Source organism: Pongo pygmaeus, chromosome 1, assembly GCF_028885625.2.
Source record: "Pongo pygmaeus isolate AG05252 chromosome 1, NHGRI_mPonPyg2-v2.0_pri, whole genome shotgun sequence".
Taxonomy (NCBI): Eukaryota; Metazoa; Chordata; class Mammalia; order Primates; family Hominidae; genus Pongo; species Pongo pygmaeus.
In genome coordinates, this window is record NC_072373.2 from 12,687,701 (window position 1) to 12,705,886 (window position 18,186).

The following is an 18,186-nucleotide window of genomic DNA, read 5'->3' on the forward strand; positions in this document are numbered from 1 at the left end:
CGATCTATTCCCATCACCTTTTTTTTTTTTGAGACAGAGTCTCACTCTATCTCCCAGGCTAGAGTGCAGTGGCGTGATCTCAGCTCACTGCAACCTCCGCCTCCCGGGTTCAAGCGATTCTCCTGCCTCAGCCATCCAAGTAGCTGGGATTACAGGAACATGCCACCATGCCCAGCTAATTTTTTGTATTTTTAGAGAGGCGGGATTTTGCCATGTTGGCCGGGCTGGTCTGGAACTCCTGGGCTCAAAGTGATCCTCCCAAAGTGCTGGGGTTGCTTTGGGAGGTAATGAGCTTTGGGAGAAGCTACCACACCCGGCCCCCATCACTTCTAATACCTTGTTCACAACTGTTTATAGGTTGTTCCAGTTTGAGAAACAACTATGCTAAGAACGGTGGCCACTTGCTGCTTTAGTTTTCTGGGTTCATCATGCCTTCTACTTCAGAAAAGATCCTGCATTACTTCAGTAATACTCTTTTTTTTTTTTTTTTTTTTAACTATGAGACACAGTGCCCTGCTGCTGACTCATTTAACCCAGGACTACCTGGCTTCTGTGAAAATGGAGGACATTCATTATTTTCTAGGCTACTCCAAACTACTTTGGTGATTCACAGATCATTATTAATTTACATTAAAAAAATTAAAATACAGATCTGATCACACTGGAGACAATACCACAAGCTTACACCACAGTCAGGTTTGGTGTTATTTGCCAAAACACCCTTGCTGATTCATATTGCTTTGCCTTTTTGATGATTAAATGCAAGGCTCTCTATTAGGCAGACTGCAGCTTGAAAGAAGCGTAAGAGTCAGACACCCAGGAAACATAACAGACACCCAGGAAACATAGAGTGAAAATGTGATACTCTATTTGGCTGTTGAAAATTGGTATCCCCTTCCCTATCTGAAAATCTCCTACCTTATGAACATTAGACCTCATCTAGACTGCAACAAAGTAAGAGCAGGTGACAAAACTGCCAATTAGAACTTCCAGCTCAGCTTTTAAGTAAGAACCAGTGACAATAAGAAGCCACAATGATGCAGTATTCACTCTGGCAAGGGGGCAGCAGCTGTATCTGGGGTTGGAGAAAGCTATATCCGGGGTCACAGGCAGCTACATCTGGCGTCAGGGGCAGCTATATCCAGGGTCAGAGGGAGCTGCATCCAGGGTCAGAGGGAGCTACATCTGGGATCAGAGACAGCAGTGGCATTGGTAGAGTAGCAGAGACACAGTATCATCTGTGTCCAGTGGTGACAACAGATGCCTCTTCATGGGAACAGTCCTACAGCATGCTTGTATATCTGTGGCTACCTATTCTCCAAGCCCGGTTCTTCATCCTGCTAGAGATTCTGAGAACTCTGCACTATCATTTAGCAAATTCCTTTTCTGCTTAAAGAGCTGGCTTATGTTGCTTGTAACTACAAACCCCGACCAATTCAACATCTTTAAAAAAAAAAATGGGGGTCGGGTGCAGTGGCTCACATCTGTAATCCCAGCATTTTGGGAGGCGAAGGTGGGCAGATCACTTGAGGTTGGGAGTTGAAGACCAGCCTGACCAACATGGAGAAACCCCATCTCTACTAAAAACACAACATTAGCCGGGCATGGTGGCACATGACTGTAATCCCAGCTACTCAGGAGGCTGAGGCAGGAGAATCGCTTGAACCCAGGAGGCGGAGGTTGCAATGAGCCGAGATCGGGCCATTGCACTCCAGCCTGGGCAACAAGAGCAAAATTCAGTCTCAAAAAAAAAAAAAAAGGGTGGGGGAGCAGTAAAGAAGAGTCAAAGAAATGCTTCAGGAAAATGGGATAAGGAATTCTAACTGAGGTAGCCAAAGACAGTTTATGAAGAAGGTACGATTTCAGTTGCCACTTCAGGTAGAAATGGCAGTTTACAAAAGCAGAGAGGCGGGAAAAGACAAGACCCATCTTCTCTCAGCACGTAGTCAGGGAGTTGTTAAAGAAAGGTACAGCCAGGGTCAGATTTTAGAGTGACATACGAAAGAAGCGTTTAGGAACAACAGTCCAGTGGGGGTGAAATAAGCCAGAGGTCAGGAGGTCATCTGGGTGACTGACTGCTGCCATAGGCCTGGTGTGAAGCAATAAGGACACGTTCCAGGTTGGTGGCAATGGCCCTGGAAGAGCAGAGAAGTCCAAGAGATGTTTCAAAGGAAACTGTCTACATAAGGCCACTAAATACATGACAAAGCTGGGGGGAAAACAGGTTTTTTTTGTTTTTTTCCTTGAGATGGAGTTTCACTTTTGTTGCCCAGGCTGGAGTACAATGGCGTGATCTTGGCTCACTGCATTCTCCGCCTCCCGGGTTCAAGCGATTCTCCTGCCTCAGACTCCTGAATAGCTGGGATTACAGGCGCCCGCCACCATGCCCAGCTAATTTTTTTTTGTATTTTTAGTAGAGATGGGGTTTTACCAAGTTGGCCAGGCTGGTCTCGAGCTCCTGACCGCAGGTGATCCACCCACCTTGGCCTCCCAAAGTGCTGGGATTATAGGTGTGAGCCACCGCACCTGGCCTGGGAGACCGGTTTCAGGAGGAAGATGATGAGTTTAGTTTGTAACACTTGGTGTGAAGCGTTGGCAGAATATCTAAGAGCAAATCTAAGGGCAAATCTGCTAAGAAGACTTGGAGACTCAGAACCACACGCTAGGTGAATGGCCAGAGCACACATTTAAAAGTCAGGGTAAAGATCATTTGTAAAGATATCAAAGTAGATAAAGAAATTGAAAAGCAGGACAGGTCAGGCAGCAAAGGCTCGGTGGTTTCTAAAATTAGGAGGTATGCAGAAAAGAGTTAACATTGGCAGGCCTGACTGCTGTCCTGGAAAGGCCTCCTTACAAGGCAGGCCCCTGGCTGGTGTCTAGGAACTTGGGATTTCAGAAGGACACCCACCAACCTAACTGATAACGGGGATTTCCTGTACCTGAACTGTTCATGCAAATAATATGGTTATACTAAACACCTGCTTTCCTTCTGGGAGACTAGAATTTTTTGATATGTGTGAGGGTGCTTATGTGACCAGCCTCCAGTAAAATCCCTAGGCACTGAGTCTCTGATGAGCTTCCCTGGCAGTCAGCATTTCACAAGTGTTGTCACGACTCATTGCTGGAGGATGTAAGCACATCCTATGTGACTCCAGTGGGAGGAGACCTTGGAACTTGCACTGGGTTTCCCCTGGAATTCACCCTAGGTGCCTTTCCCTTTGCAATTTTGCTCTACATCCTTTCACTGCAATAAATCATAGCCACAAGTACAACTCTATGCTGGTGAGTCATCAAAACTGGGTATGACCTTGGGGACCTCAACATGGGGTGAGAAGAGAAAGGAGAGAGAAGAATCAGTCAGGCCAGGGCAATAATACCAAGGGAGTCAAGAGATTTATAAATTTCAATAAGAGGAAAACTGTCAATATCTTTAACATTGAAAAAGCTAAGAAGGATCCAAGCAAATAAAGATAATAAAATGGGGCTGGGCGCGGTGGTTCATGCCTGTAATCCCAGCACTTCGGGAGGCTGAGATGGGTGGATCACAAGGTCAGGAGATCGAGACCATCCTGGCTAACATGGTGAAACCCCGTCTCTACTAAAAATACAAAAAAATTAGCCAGGCGTGGGTGGCGGGCACCTGTAGTCCCAGCTACTCCGGAGGCTGAGGCGGAGAATGGTATGAACCTGGAAGGTGGAGCTTGCAGTAAGCCAAGATCATGCCACTGCACTCCAGCCTGGGCGACAGAGCAAGACTCTGTCTCAAAAATAAATGAATAAATAAATTAAATAAATAAGTAAAGAAAATGGATCATACCCTCTGACCTAGTGATTCCACTTTTACAGATTTATCCTACAGAAATACTTAGCACAGGCACACCAAGATGCACACACAAGGATGTACACTATAGCACCGGATATAATCGCAAAAAGACACAGCCCTTAACAAGGGACTGCTTACATAAGTTTTACTGCTAATTATGCAGCTGTTAAAATAAATGAGGAAGTTCTAAATAAAATGACATTTCCAAAATAGGTCAAATAGAAAAAGCAGGGTAGAAAACAGTTTATACAGTAAAATGCATGCATGTAAAGAGATAGGATATATAAAAGGTGATATACACCACACACACACTTTTGGATATTCATAACTATCTCAGGAAGGATATATTTTTAAAAACCAGTAAAAAGTGATTGCCCTTGGGGAGTAAAACTAAGTACCAGGGTAGAAGGAAAATGCATGTTTCACTGAAACTCTTAAATACTGTTTGAATTTTTAAAAAGTGCTTTGCACATATTATCTTTAAATTTTTTTAAAAAAGGGAAAAGCCACTGGTTTGGACATAAATGTAGTTTAAAATTTTGAAGACAGACTATCTTCCAACTACTGGGTGCTAGGAAACAAGGGAGGAGGCAAAAGTTAAACAGCAGAAGGATCCTGCTGCAGAAAACTGCAAGAGGAAAGCTGGTTTGGGAAGGAAGATGCAAGTTTGGTTTTGAACTCCTCGTCTTGAAGGGCTGACTGAGCAACTGAGAGTTGGATGTTCACATTAGGTGAAAGGCTGGAACTGGATACATACGGAAAAAAAATATCTATGAGTGATCGGTAAAGACATAAAAGAAAGAGACATTAAAGACAAAATTTCACTAGTAAAACCAAGAAAGAAATTAAGAGAGTGAAAAATCAGAGGGCAGAGCCTTAGCAAGGAAATCCACTCTCACTCTGGAAGGCAGGCAGCAAAAAAAGAAGAAAAACAGCACAAAGGCTGGAAGGGACCTCACAGGTTACAAAAGACTTGACTGTGTTGTGTTTTAAGACTAAATTGTAAGGTAAAAAGGGAGGTACTTAGAATACTAAGGAGAAAAGGATAAACATGGAAGCAAGGTTCCTAAGAAAACTGGGTACCAAGTAGGATTCATGTTGACAAGCGGCTTATTAACTTGGAGTAACAACCAATTCTGTTTCATTTCTAAATAATTTCTTAACCAGCTAGCATTTAAGCATATCTTAAGAACTCTATAAACAACAGCAAAAATAAAATATATAGGTAGATAATGAACTGCCAAACAAGAAATTTCACTGACAGCATTCCTAGTATGAAGTAAAGATACTGTCTTCCAAATTATTCATTCAAATTGAATAGACCGAAATGGAAGCAGCCGGGCGCAGTGGCTCATGCCTGTAATCCTAGCACTTTGGGAGGCCGAGGCAGGCGGATTGCCTGAGCTCAGGAGTTCGAGACCAGCCTGGCCAACATAGTGAAACCCCATCTCTACTAAAATACAAAAGAACAATTAGCTGGGCGTGGCAGCGTGCGCCTGTAATCCCAGCTACTCGGGAGGCTGAGGCAGGAGAATTGCTAGAACCCAGGAGGCAGAGGTGGCAGTGAGCCGAGATCGCACCACTGCACTCCAGCCTGGGCAACCAGAGCATGCCTCCGTCTCTTAAAAAAAAAAAATAAAAGAAAGAAAAAAAAACAGAAAAGGAAGCTTGACTTTTCTTTTTTTCTTTCTTTTTTTTTTTTTTTTTTTTTTTGAGATGAAGTATCGCTCTGTCACCCAGGCTGCAGTGCAGTTGTGCAATCTTGGCTCATTACAACCTCCACCTCCCAGGTTCAAGCGATTCTCCTGCCTCAACCTCCCATGTAGCTGGGATTACAGGCTCCCGCCACCATGCCCAGCTAATTTTTGTATTTTTAGTAGAGACAGGGTTTCACTATGTTAGTCAGGCTGGTCTCGAAGTCCTGACCTCAGGTGATCCTCCCGCCTCGGCCTCCCAATGTGCTGGGATTACAGGCATGAGCCACAGCGCCCGGCCTCTGACTTTTTATTTTTATTTTTGAGCATGGTTCTTGCTCTATCACCCAGAATGGAGCACAGTGTCAAACTCACAGCTCACTGCAGCCTCAACCTCCTGAGCTCAAGCAATCTTCCCACCTCAGCCTTCCTTGTAGCTGGGACTACAGACATGCGCCACAATCCCCAGTTAATTTTTGTATTTTTATAGAGAGACAAGGTCTCACTATGTTGCTCAAGCTGGTCTTGAACTGCTGGGCTCAAGTGATCCACTAGCCTTGGCCTCCCACAGTGCTGGAATTACAGGCATGAGCCTCTGGACTCAGCCTTAAAGCCTGACTTTTTTAAGTCCTGGAATTCTATCAGTTGAACTAGTGAAAGAAATATACTAAATAGGGAAAAAAATACATAGGCCAGTTACAATATTTACTTCATCTTTTCCAAGAAAACTTAATGTGGACAGTTGGTCTAACACCAATGTGGACCAAAATATTAGAAATAGGCCAGGCGCGTTGGCTCATGCCTGTAATCCCAACACTTTGGGAGGCCGAGGCGGGAGGAGTGCTTGACCAGACTGAGAAACATGGCAAAACTCTGTCTCTACCAAAAAAAATACAAAAATTAGCCAGGCATGGTGGTGCATGCCTGTAGTCCCAGCTGTTTGCGAGGCTGAGCCCAGGAGGTGGAGGTTGCAGTGGGGTAAGATTGCACCACTCCACTCCAGCCTAGGTGACAGAGCGAGCCTCTGTCTTGAAAAAAAAAGAAAAAAAAATTAGAAACATTAATGAAATAAAAAATAAAAAGTGGCGCTGTGTTTATAATGCCTAATAAAGAATACAACAGACAATAAATATTTACTCATTGTACCGATCAGTAACAAAATAACCATGATTCAAGAAAACAGGTTTGTGTTTTTTTTGTTTTTTTTTTTGAGACAGAGTCTCGCTCTGTTGCTAGGCTGGAGTGCAGTGGCACCATCTCGGCTCACTGCAACCTCCACCTTCCAGGTTCAAGCGATTCTCCTGCCTCAGCCTCCTGAGTAGCTGGGATTACAGGAGGCCGCCATCACACCTGGATAATTTTTGTATTTTTTAGGTAAAGACGGGGTTTCACCATCTTGGCCAGGCTGGTCTTGAACTCCTGACCTCATGAGCCACCTGCCTCGGCCTCCCAAAGTGCTGGGATTACAGGCGTGAGCCACCACGCCCAGCTGAAAACAGTTTTCCTAAGTCTAGCTTATAAAATATACCAATTAATTAACTTTAAATAACTAAGTTGGCCAGGCACGGTGCCTCACGCCTGTAATCCCAGCACTTTTGGAGGCCAGGATGGGCAGATCACCTGCGGTCAGGAGTTTGAGACCAGCCTGGCCAACATGGTGAAACCCCATATCTACTAAATTAGCTGGGCCTGGTAGCACGTGCCCATAGTCCCAGCTACTCAGGAGGCTGAGGCACTAGAATTGCTTGAACCCGGGAAGCAGAAATTGCGGTGAGCCAAGATTGCGTCATTTCATTGCAGCCTGGGCGACCAGAGGGAAACTATGTCTCAAAAAAATTTTTAAAAAAATTAATTGAATAAATAAAATAACTAAGTTATTTACAGCCTTTTTTTTTGGAAAATCAAAAGGGCAACTAGCTACAAATGAGAGAAATACTATATTTTACAGTAGTGAAATGTAAAGACAGAGCAAAATGTTTTTGCCATTCAGTTCAGTCTTTCTACCTCTAACCTTTCCTACTCTTTTGTGAGAACTGATAATAAAACAGAGAAATTTAAAAAGAAAGAAAAAAAGCTATTTGCCAAAAATATCTCTCTTGGAAATGCATTATCCTCAGAACAGCATCCAGGCCATGCCACAAGACCGAAGGCGTTTTCTGCTCTAGAGCAGAACGACTTTTCCAGATCCCCTTCCTCAAGAAATGAAGTCTACTTATTTTTGTTTCACTTCAATAGTTGAGAGTACTGACCCCAGAAACTACAGGAATCATCAGAATGCTAGAATCAAGATATGCAGGAATTTTACCTATAAAATTATCTTCTTTTCTGTGTGAACAGCAGAAATGAACAGTGTAACCTTTATCCATTCTCCCAGCTTGAGCCAAGATGATACTTCAGACACCCCTGGCAGGCAGCCTAGTTTGTTGTTTTTTTAAGATCTTTGCAGGAAATCGGTTTACAACCTTGAGATGTTTTTAACTCTAACGTGCACAAAGTCATCTTAAATGTCTCATTAGCTTCCATTTCAGGAAGTCATCTTTTTTAAACTTACTACCACTGAAAGGCTATTTCTCCTAAAACTGACTTTGCTTGATACAGCAGCGATACCTCATTCTTACACAATGACATTAAAACTTAGGGAAAAAGGAATTACAGCTATAAAGTAAATGACAAAAACTTGAACCCCCACACACTAACAAAACTGGTTTAGGGCCTTATTTCAAGGATTCTCACCCTTCCTTTTGCCCAAGAATCTTCTAGGGGGTTTACTAAAAAAAGTGGCTGTCCTTTCTCAGACCTCAATTCAGGATTCAGCTTCAGATAAGTGGAAACTAGACATTCCTAAAGATTCTCACCACTACATAAAACTAAAACAAGCTCTTTACTGCTCAGGATTACAGGGCAATTTCCAGCAATTACAGTCATTCAGGGATTCTAGGACCTGCCTGAACTGCACGAGACCCTTACTACTTCTCACTCTCCATCTCCCCATTGGCTTTTGACATTTTCCCTGCTCAAGTGCCAAGCAGTATTTGAAAGGCTGAGGGAAAGATCGAGACATTAACTTCTCATGGACAGCTCTAATTAAAAAAGAAAATGAAAAACTTGTAGAGTAAGAAATCCATTTTCCCTTAAAAACTACAATTTATGATTAGCTGAGCCTCCTCCCATCACCAAAAGTTGGCATTCCCTCCACTCTACTCAAACGTTCCCTGTTCATAACACGTCATATTATCGTTGTGACTTCTTCCTCCACTAGAGGACAAGAGCTGTTTTGTAATCAGCACCCACTACCATCTCTATTACATAGTAGGTGCTTTAAATATGTTCACTGGCTTTTATTCTTGCCCTTTCTCCCAATGGATAATTAATATTCTATTGGATCTGTCCAGGCATAGGTAAAAAGTTATCTTATAGAAATCAGTTACCGGGTTATAGATGATATTCTGTAGGTTGTTTAAGGACAACATCATTCTTTTCCAGCTTCTTGTTGATTGGAGTCTCTTCTGTGTATGACCTAAGATTTTAGGCAAGTTTCATTTAAAGGTTACCTGGATTGAAACTGAGGCACTGGCCCTGTTGTAAAGTAAAAATAGAGGAAAAGAAAAGTAAGCATGTAGCATTTTTCTTCATATCCTATTTTAAAATTTAAATTATATATTACTTTACTGATATTTACCAAATAATAGAATGTTATTACAATCAAAGATCTGCCTCCCATTCTTACCAGTGTGCTCATATACTAAATAATTTTGGATTGTGAGTGTAGGAAATATTGACTTAAAAAATACATCGGGATAGCATTAGGAGATATACCTAATGTTAAGTGACAAGTTAATGGGTGCAGCACACCAACATGACACATGTATACATATGTAACAAACCTGCACGTTGTGCACATGTACCCTAAAACTTAAAGTATAATAAAAAAAAATACATCAGTAGAAAATTTCTAACGTGGAATGTATTATTAAAAATACTAAAATAGGCCAGGCATGGTGGCTCACGCCTGTAATCCCAGCACTTTGGGAGGCCAAGGCGGGTGGATCATCTGAGGTCAGGAGTTCGAGACCAGCCTGACCAATATGGTGAAATCCCATCTCTACTAAAAATACAAAAATTAGCCAGACGTGGTGGCATGCACCTGTAGTCCCAGCTACTCAGGAGGCTGAGACAGGAGAAGTGCTTGAACACGGGAGGCGGAGGTTGAAGTGAGCCGAGATTGTGCCACTGCACTCCAGCCTGGGCAACAGAACGAGACTCCATCTCCAAAAAAAAAAAAAAAAAAAAAAAATTAATTAATTAATGGCAAATACTAATCAAACAGTCCTGTATAATTATGAGGTATTCATTTAACTTTTCATTTCCATAAAATGAGAATAATTACAGTATTCACATCATTGGTTTGTTCTGAGGATTGAGTTAATAAAATAGCGAAAGAGTAAGCGCTGTGTTAGCTATTATTATTGTGAATAAAAAGAATTGCTCTTCCTCCTCCAATTTAAACTAATCAAAGTAGGGAAAAATCCAATACTTTTAATACTATTAAGATACAGTTTTCTCTGTTGCTTAAAAAAAAAAAATCACAGGGCAGGGGAGTGTTGGAAAGCATCAGCCACATTTTTTAAGATAAAAGCACCCATGGACACTACACTACATTTAATAGCTCCAGGAAAAACTCGGCTTTAAGCAGAACTAAAGGGTAAATGAAACTAGAGCTTCCTGTATTTTACTTCCAGCAATTCTGTCATTATACTGCACACCAACAATACACACCGATCAAATCTATTATTTTTTCTTTATTAAGAAAAAAAACTGTATCCCTCTTGGTTTACCATCGAAATATAGCCCCAGTCTATGTCATTCACTTAATTCGTCAAAACCTCAAAAGTCTGGCTCCGTGACTCAATTCAGGAAGCGAGAACAAGAGCAAAAAGAATGGATGCTGAGTTGCCATACACATGTATAATAACCAGCGAGTGACCCAATTTAAGCCATCGGCTTGCATTAAATCACGCAACCCCCGAAGTATCCCCAGGGACAGGTCCCGCCAGCATGAACACTTCGTATACATCACAAGAAGCCATCACTTAAGTTTCACGTAAGGTCAAAGGAAGTCACATGACTTGCGCTTTGCAATGTTTAATACTGCAGTCAAATGACTCGGCATCCTAAAGAGCGTGTTAGAGGCAGGGAAAGCAATGGAGGTCACTCCACTGTCACTACAAATTCCGGGAAGGAAACTTCCCCAGATTCCTCCACTTGGAGGTGGCGCTCGGCCTCAGGCTAGGAGGGAACAGGTGAGAAAGCAGCCCAGGTGGGGTGGATTTGCAGCTAGGAGACACCCCAGAGCAAACAGCCTGACCCCAGCCAGGGATGTCCAAGAAAGACGGCGATTCCTGATAATCCCTTATGCCCCGGAGCGCCTCGCCTGCAGAGGCAGCGTCCCCGCAACCCAGCCCCAGCTCTGCCGCGGTGAGGACCTGCGGGTCGGGGTGGACTGGACACTGTCCCACCCATCAAATTGTGATTTGGGAGCCGTGACATCCGAATGCCATCCTCCACTGGAGAGACCCTCAGAGCAGCCACGCCCCTAGCGACTGTCCCGCCACCCGAGGCCGGGGGTCGCGCGACTCACCCAAAAGACTGGTGTTTCAGGCGCTCCACGGAGCAGGCTGTTTGTCAGCCGCTAGGTGCCGTCAGGGTTCCCGGCTCTGGCGTCCGTGGGCGGCTACGGGAAGCGACAGGAGTCAGTCCTGGTTCACTTCCCGGCTCCCGCGCCTTACTGCTGTGGTTTCCCCACCCTCCCCGCGCCCCGCCTTCTGTGTATGGGGCGTCCCTGGCGGCTCTGCTGGATTTTGGACAGGGACCCGCCGCTGATCGCCACCCAGCTCGGCCTCCTGCACAGCCTCTGGAGCCTTGGACCGCGACTGGCTTGCTGTGGGACGAGCACAGAGGGATAAGGACAAAGAATGTGTCCTGGGTGGATCTGGCTGCCTTTGCCCCGAAGGCGGAGTGGGGTGGGAGGTGGCAGGAAAATGGGAAGGAAAGAAGAGAAAGGCTTTGTCTTCCGCAGCAAGTGGGCCGACGTCCACCTGGCTGTTCCAGGCCTCCAGGTCTAGGAGGGAGGGCGCTCGGGGCTGGGACTTTTCAGGACCAGGGTGGTCACCGCACAGGCCCCGCCTGCCTGGACCCAGCGCTGGCCTTCCCGGGGCGCCCAGGTCCAGGGGGTCAACGCCAGGGTTTTCTCAGCTTCCTCGTCTGCCTCGGATCGGAGTCCAGACAGTGCCAGAAGAGACTTGGAGGCGCTGCTTTTTGACAGTACACACCTCTGGATGTAGGTGAAACGGTGGGGGAAGGGTTCAGTACGCTGGACTGTGCCCAGCCCAAGCTCCCCATCCGTTAGTGATAACTTGGACTCGCAGCCACTCCGCGTCACTCGCCAGTTATCCTGCGTGTGGGTGTTTTCTCCAAATTGGACACTTAGGGAACAGTTTAAGCAGTATGGAGCACAATTCTGTGCGTATTAGATGCTCGTAAATACCCAACTTATCAGGGCCCTACACTGACTCATAGTTTGACCTATTGGCTGTAAACACACCAGCCAGAAATACAAATAAAGTTAAACAAAGTCATGTCAGCCACTTGGAATGGCTGGCTGCTTACTGTTTGTTTTGTGTTAGGGACCTTAAAGTTCTCATCTTCTCTACTTGGCTTTTATCCACATTTGTTTGGAAAGATATATTTTAGTGTCACTAGCGTGGGCTTTCTCCTCCCTGGCTTTTGTTTTCATTATTTTTCATTTTAATTGAGGAATTCATTACAAGTCCCATAACTGGGAACTCATGTTCTGATTCACTGTTGCTTTTCTCTCCTCCTCACCCATTTTCCAAGTCTGATGCACTTCCCAAGATCCAATTTGAATAGGTGAATTTACCCTTGACATAGACTGCCTTGGATTTATAGTTATCTTTTGGTGTGTGTTGTGTGTTTTATCTACCCAACTCGACTGTAGTTTGAGAAAAGGAACTTGTCTTATACAGTCCCCAGTGCATACTGTAATGCTTTGCATAAAATAGGTATCAGTGTTAGGTTGAAATGTTAGATTATTGATAAAGTCAGGAGCAATTGAATATCTTCACAATTCTGCCTGAGTCTCCCCCGCCCTGCCACTTTGAGACAGGGTTTCCCTCAAGTGATCCTCCCACCTCAGCCCCAGGAGTAGCTGGGACTACAAACGCACACCACTATGCCCAGCTAATTAAAAAAATTTTTTTTGTAGAGACAGGGTCCACTGTGTTGCCCAGGCTGGTCTCAAACTCCTGGGCTCACAATATCTTCCTGCCTTGGCCTCCCACAATGCTGAAATTACAGGCATGAGACACCAAGCTTGGCCCTGAGTCAACCTCGTGCTTCTTTACAAAGCTAAAATAAGTTGAAGTAAGTACACATAAATGCTGTGTTTCTTTTGTAAGTCATATTTAGGTGCAAATGGGGCTGAGTAAAAGGGCCAGAGAGCAGAGTTAACAAAGAAAATCTGAATTAAAATGTTCATAAATCCTAACAACTTACTCCTAGAAATATCTCCCTCATTTGGCACTGTTGTTCAATTAGCCCAGTGTGTTATTTTAAATAAGCAAATATTCACTGAATGCCTATCATGGCCAGGCACAGCAGTAAAGAATACTAGCAAGCAAAGGACCTCATGGGCCCTTCTAGATAGAGTCCCACATCTCTTACATTATTACTGCAGTACCCTAATTGGTCTCCCTATTTTTGCCCTTGCCCCTCTGCAATTTAGTCTCAACACAACAGCCAGAGAAATCATGACAAAACATAATTCAGATCATGTTAATCCCTTACTGAACAACCTACCTTTTTTTTTTTTTTTTTGAGGCAGTCTCACACTGTTGCCCAGGTTGGAGTGGAGTACAGTGTTACATTCTCAGCTCACTGCAGCCTCTGCCTACCGTGTTCAAGTGATTCATGTGCCTCAGCCTCCTGAGTAGCTGGGACTACAGGTGCACGCCACCGTGCCCAGCTAACTTTTGTATTTTTAGTAGAGATGAGGTTTCACCATGTCGCCCAGGCTAGTCTTGAACTCCTGACCTCAAGTGATCCGCCCGCCTCGGCCTCCTGTAACCTGGGATTACAGGTGTGAGCCACCGCATCCGGCCAACCGTCTACTAATTTTTGCTCATTCTTTGAGTAAAGATCCAGTTCTTACACGAGCACTTCCTCATCTGCCTGAATCCTCACACACTGTGACTTTATCTCCTACTACTTTCCTTCTCACTTTTTCTGCAGCAGCCACAGCGACTTTGCTATTCTCCTAGCAGGCCTGTCACACTCCCATCCTAAAATCTTTACTCAATATTTCCTTTTCCCTTTTTAAGTCTACTCAAATGTCAGTTCTCAGTGGGGTCCTTCCTGACCACCAGTATTTAAAATTGCAAACACTCTCCCAAAACACACTCATACACACTCCCTATCAACACTTCCTTGCTTTATTTCTGGCTAACATTTGTCATGCTAATATACTATATAAGGTACCTTTTTATTTTATGTTACTTCACCCATCATAAGACTATAAACTCCATGAGGGCAAGGAGTTTTGATGGTTCTTGTTTCAAGGAAGCTTATACTCTAGTTGAGGACACATACGGTGATGTGTTTTAGAGAAGATTAAATTGGGAGCACCTGAGTGGCAACCTTAGTTGGGTGACAAGGAAAGTCTCTCAGAGGAGTCAAAGTTTAAGCTGCTGGTGAGTGAAAGAAAGGAAACAGCCATATGAAGATGGTGGGGAAGAGCATTCCAGCCTTAGTGAGCAGCTACTGCAAAGTCCCGGAGGGTCTTGAGAATGCATTAAATGTGTTCAGGAAACAAAGGCCACCAACCAGCATGGCTGAAGCATGAGGAGAGAATGATATGAAGTCATGGGATTGGATGGCACCACCTAGGAGAGTGGAGGGAGAAAATCACCTCGGACAGCCCTGGGGAGATAAGACAATGCCAATAAATGAGACTGAGAAGGGACAACCAGGGGAATTTGCTGAGAGTGCTGTCACAGATGCCAAAGAAAGAGGAACAGCCTGTGTGCCAAGTGTGCTGAGACCAAGGAGGACGGAAGTAAGCAATGGGCTTAGGAACGTGGATGTCATTGCTGACTCTGACTCTGAAGTGTGTTGAGAAATGGGAGGTGAAAAACTGGTGGAAACCATGACTATAAAGATTTCAAAAAGGTTTGCTGTGAGGAGGAAAGGAGAAGCAGCATTATAGCTGAGGAAGGAGTGGAGCAAGGGCAGATTCAGGTTTTCTCTTGTTTTTTTGTTTTGTTTTGTTTTGTTTTGTTTTTTTAAGAGAAGATACTACACTGGTGACTTTTAGACTTTTTTTTTTCAAGTGACCTGCCATAAGAATTTCATTTCCACTGAGACTTACTACATACGTACTTAAAATTACGAAAACAAAAATTTTGACCAGGCACAGTGGCTCACTCCTGTAATCCCAGCACTTTGGGAAGCCGAGGCAGGTGGATCACTTGAGGTCAGGAGTTTGAGACCAGTCTGGCCAACATGGTGAAACCCTGTTCTTACTAAAAATACAAAAATTAGCTGTGCCTTGTGGCGCATGCCTGTAATTTCAGCTACTCGGGAGGCTGAAGCATGAGAATCGCTTGAACCCAGAATGCCGAGGTTGCAGTGAGCTGAGATTGTACCACTGTACTCCAGCCTGGACAACAGAGTGAAACTGTGTCTAAAAAAAAAAAAAAAAATTTGTACAAAACAATACTCCTGTTATGTATAAAACAATCTACTTTTTTCATTTAAAAAAAATGCTGCTTATAGTCCACTAAAATGTTTGCAAGCCCCACTAACGGGCTGTGACCTGAAGTTTGAAGAACACTGGGTAGTATGTTGGTGTTAGCTCATACTGGCTTGTGACAGCCATTTTTGTACATAACTTCCATGTTGATACCTTGAAGTTATCCAGGGCAACTGCTATAACTTAGGACCTTTTTCTCCCAAAGAACAAGATCTTAAACATTTACCAGTACGCTACTGACTTTACTCATGTGAATGATCAGTGGAGTGGAGAAACTGATCATGCAGGAGAGGGGATGGTGTTCCCAATAAAAGTTGCGAAAACCAGTTTCAGAACAATAGAGTAGATATTGCAAATTATTTGCCACAACTGCCTGAGAGTTATGCAGATAAAAGGATCACTTCTGGTAGGATCAATTTCTTTTTCATCTATATTGTCCTCTTTCCTTGCCCAAGAAGCCACATTTATATGGTATCATATAGCCACACATTTAGAAATAGTCTCTTTTTTTTGAGACAGTGTCTCGCTTTATCACCCAGGCTGGAGTGTTGTGGTACAATCATGGCTTGCTGCAGCCGTGACCTCCTGGGCTCAAGTGATCCTCCCACCTCAGCCTCCCAAGTAGCTGGGACTACAAGGCACACCACCATGCCTGACTACTTTTTTTTTTTTTTTTTGGTAGTGATGGGGTCCCACTGTGTTGCCCAGGCTGGTCTTGAACTCCTGGGCTCAAGCAGTCCTCCTGCCTCAACCTCCTAAAGTGCTAGGATTACAGGCATGAGCCACCATACCCAGGCAAAATTAAGTCTTACAAGCAAAATGTTAAATTATGTATATATAGCCCACATTTTTTTAAAAACTAGTAAAAAAAATCATGATTTTAGACATGAATTGTAAGCTCTTGCTACTTAGCAGGGTTAACTGATTAAACAGAAATAGATGCCATATTCTATCGATGTGAACCATATTGTTTCAAGCTAAAGAATACTCTGGCAGTTATTTTGCTTATTATTTTGTTGCTGTGTTATTTTTGTTAACATAATTTTAAAATTTTTGGACCCCCTCTCCAACCATCCATGAAATGGCGGTGCTAAGTGCTGGGAAAATGTGCCCCAACTCAATAATTTTGGAATACAAGTTAGATATGATAAAACAGTATCAAGAACTTTAAAGAACTGCCTTGGTATGCTGTGAATTCAGAAACCAGAACTCTGTCACAGAACCTGTGACAATAATGATAAAAAAAAATATGAAAGCAAAAATTTGCCACAATGGATTATACATTTGTGAGCACTGAGAACACATACCCTGCTATTCTCATGAGAAAATTAATCAAAATATGTAGGTTTTAAATTATGCGACATCTTCAGGAATGCATTCTTTACAAAACCACAACACTCACATCCTTATACATACATCTGCTTCCCCAGGAAATGTCATGGACAGTGTCTTCTACCTCTTCCGATTATCTTCCCCAATCTAAAGGAATTCATTTCTCCTTTGAATCCTCTTGCTTTGACCTAATCTCCCCTACACCCCAATACTAGCCCCATCCATGAGCACCAAACTCTTTTTTTTTCACCCTCCAGACCCCCTATGATCAGATTCACCAGGCTTACCTCTGAAGTTCTACAGGATCATTTCCCAAATCCAGTCTTTTCAGGTGGGAGAAACAAGCTTCTAGAACTATGGTTTTGTCATAAAATGAAAGAATCTTAGTGATGAGAAGGATCTTAGGAGGAGTATAAATTAATTCATCTCAATAGCTCAAAGGATGAGATAGCCTATTTTGTGAAATACATTTTTTGAATGGCTTACAGACTATGATGTTAGTACTAAAAAACGCTGAATTATTTGATATGAGGAAAATGTATCTGAAATTAGGTAAAATGTAAAGGCAAAATGATACTAAAAATGTATAAATAGTATATATGGGCTGGGCACGGTGGCTCATGCCTGTAATCCCAGCACTTTAGGAGGCCGAGGCAGATGGATCACGAGGTCAGGAGTTCGAGACCAGCCTGGCCAACATAGTGAAACCCTGTCTCTACTAAAAATACAAAAATTAGCCAGGAGTGGTGGCGGGCGCCTGTAGTCCCAGCTACTCTGGAGGCTGAGACAGGAGAATCGCTTGAACCTGGGAGGCAGAGATTGCAGTGAGCCAAGACTGCGCCACTGCCCTCCAGCCTAGGTGACAGAGCAAGCTCCGTTCAAAAAATAAAAAGTAAAAAAAGTGCATATGTATATGCTGTATATATCCAGTAACAGACAGTAATTTACATACACATATTTAGCAAAGTGCAAAAGAATGATGTTTAATGTAGTGTTCATTGTTATCTTTTCTCTTGCAAAATTACTGAGATTCATTAAAAGGCTTCCCTCAGCAAGGCAGTCTCAATATTTAACCAACCCTTCTTGCGCATAGCTAATCTCTTCCAGCTTGTGTTTACACAGTTCATTATAAAGCAACAAGTGAAACCTCAGGAATTTCTATGGCACGTTAGAGCAAGCAAAAAAATTGAGGTGATTTTTTTAAATTAAAAAAAAGCTGTTGAATCCAACCACGTACTCTTCCAAAAATATTTTATCTGGGAGTATTTTAAAACCTACACAAGAGGACGTCCTCTTTCGGCTTTGGAGTCCCCTCCCTCTGTCTCTGTACGGGGGAGCGTCTTCCTTCAGCCTTCTCTTTTCTTTCTTGCCTATTAAACTCTCTGCTCCTTAAAACCAAAACCAAAAACAAACAAAAAAACACACAAAAGTAGAGAGATGGTGTGATAAATACCTGTGCTTTCATCGCCCAGCTCCAGCAATTATCAACGTGGCCAATCTTGTTTCACCTA

The 18,186-nt window shown here is 43.3% G+C and overlaps 1 protein-coding gene across 13 annotated transcripts in view; it reads right to left on the reverse strand.

Moving 5' to 3' along the window:
• Window positions 1-17,027, reverse strand: part of LGALS8 (galectin 8) — a 34,397-nt gene extending 17,370 nt beyond the window's left edge. The window contains exons 1-4 of one of the 13 annotated variants that reach the window (XM_054476549.2): window positions 16,963-16,988; window positions 16,760-16,822; window positions 11,156-11,248; window positions 8,946-9,093 (exon numbers count right to left, since the gene is read on the reverse strand). In XM_054476549.2, the coding sequence (XP_054332524.1) occupies window positions 8,946-8,990 (45 nt within the window). In that variant the 5' untranslated portion in view covers window positions 8,991-9,093; window positions 11,156-11,248; window positions 16,760-16,822; window positions 16,963-16,988. Of the gene's footprint in view, window positions 1-8,945; window positions 9,094-11,000; window positions 11,249-11,612; window positions 11,805-11,846; window positions 12,002-13,392; window positions 13,559-16,745; window positions 16,823-16,962 lie in introns of those variants that run through there. The other 12 variants (XM_054476602.2, XM_054476539.2, XM_054476576.2 and 9 more) reach the window with 12 other exon arrangements.
• Window positions 17,028-18,186: the final 1,159 nt, after the last annotated feature.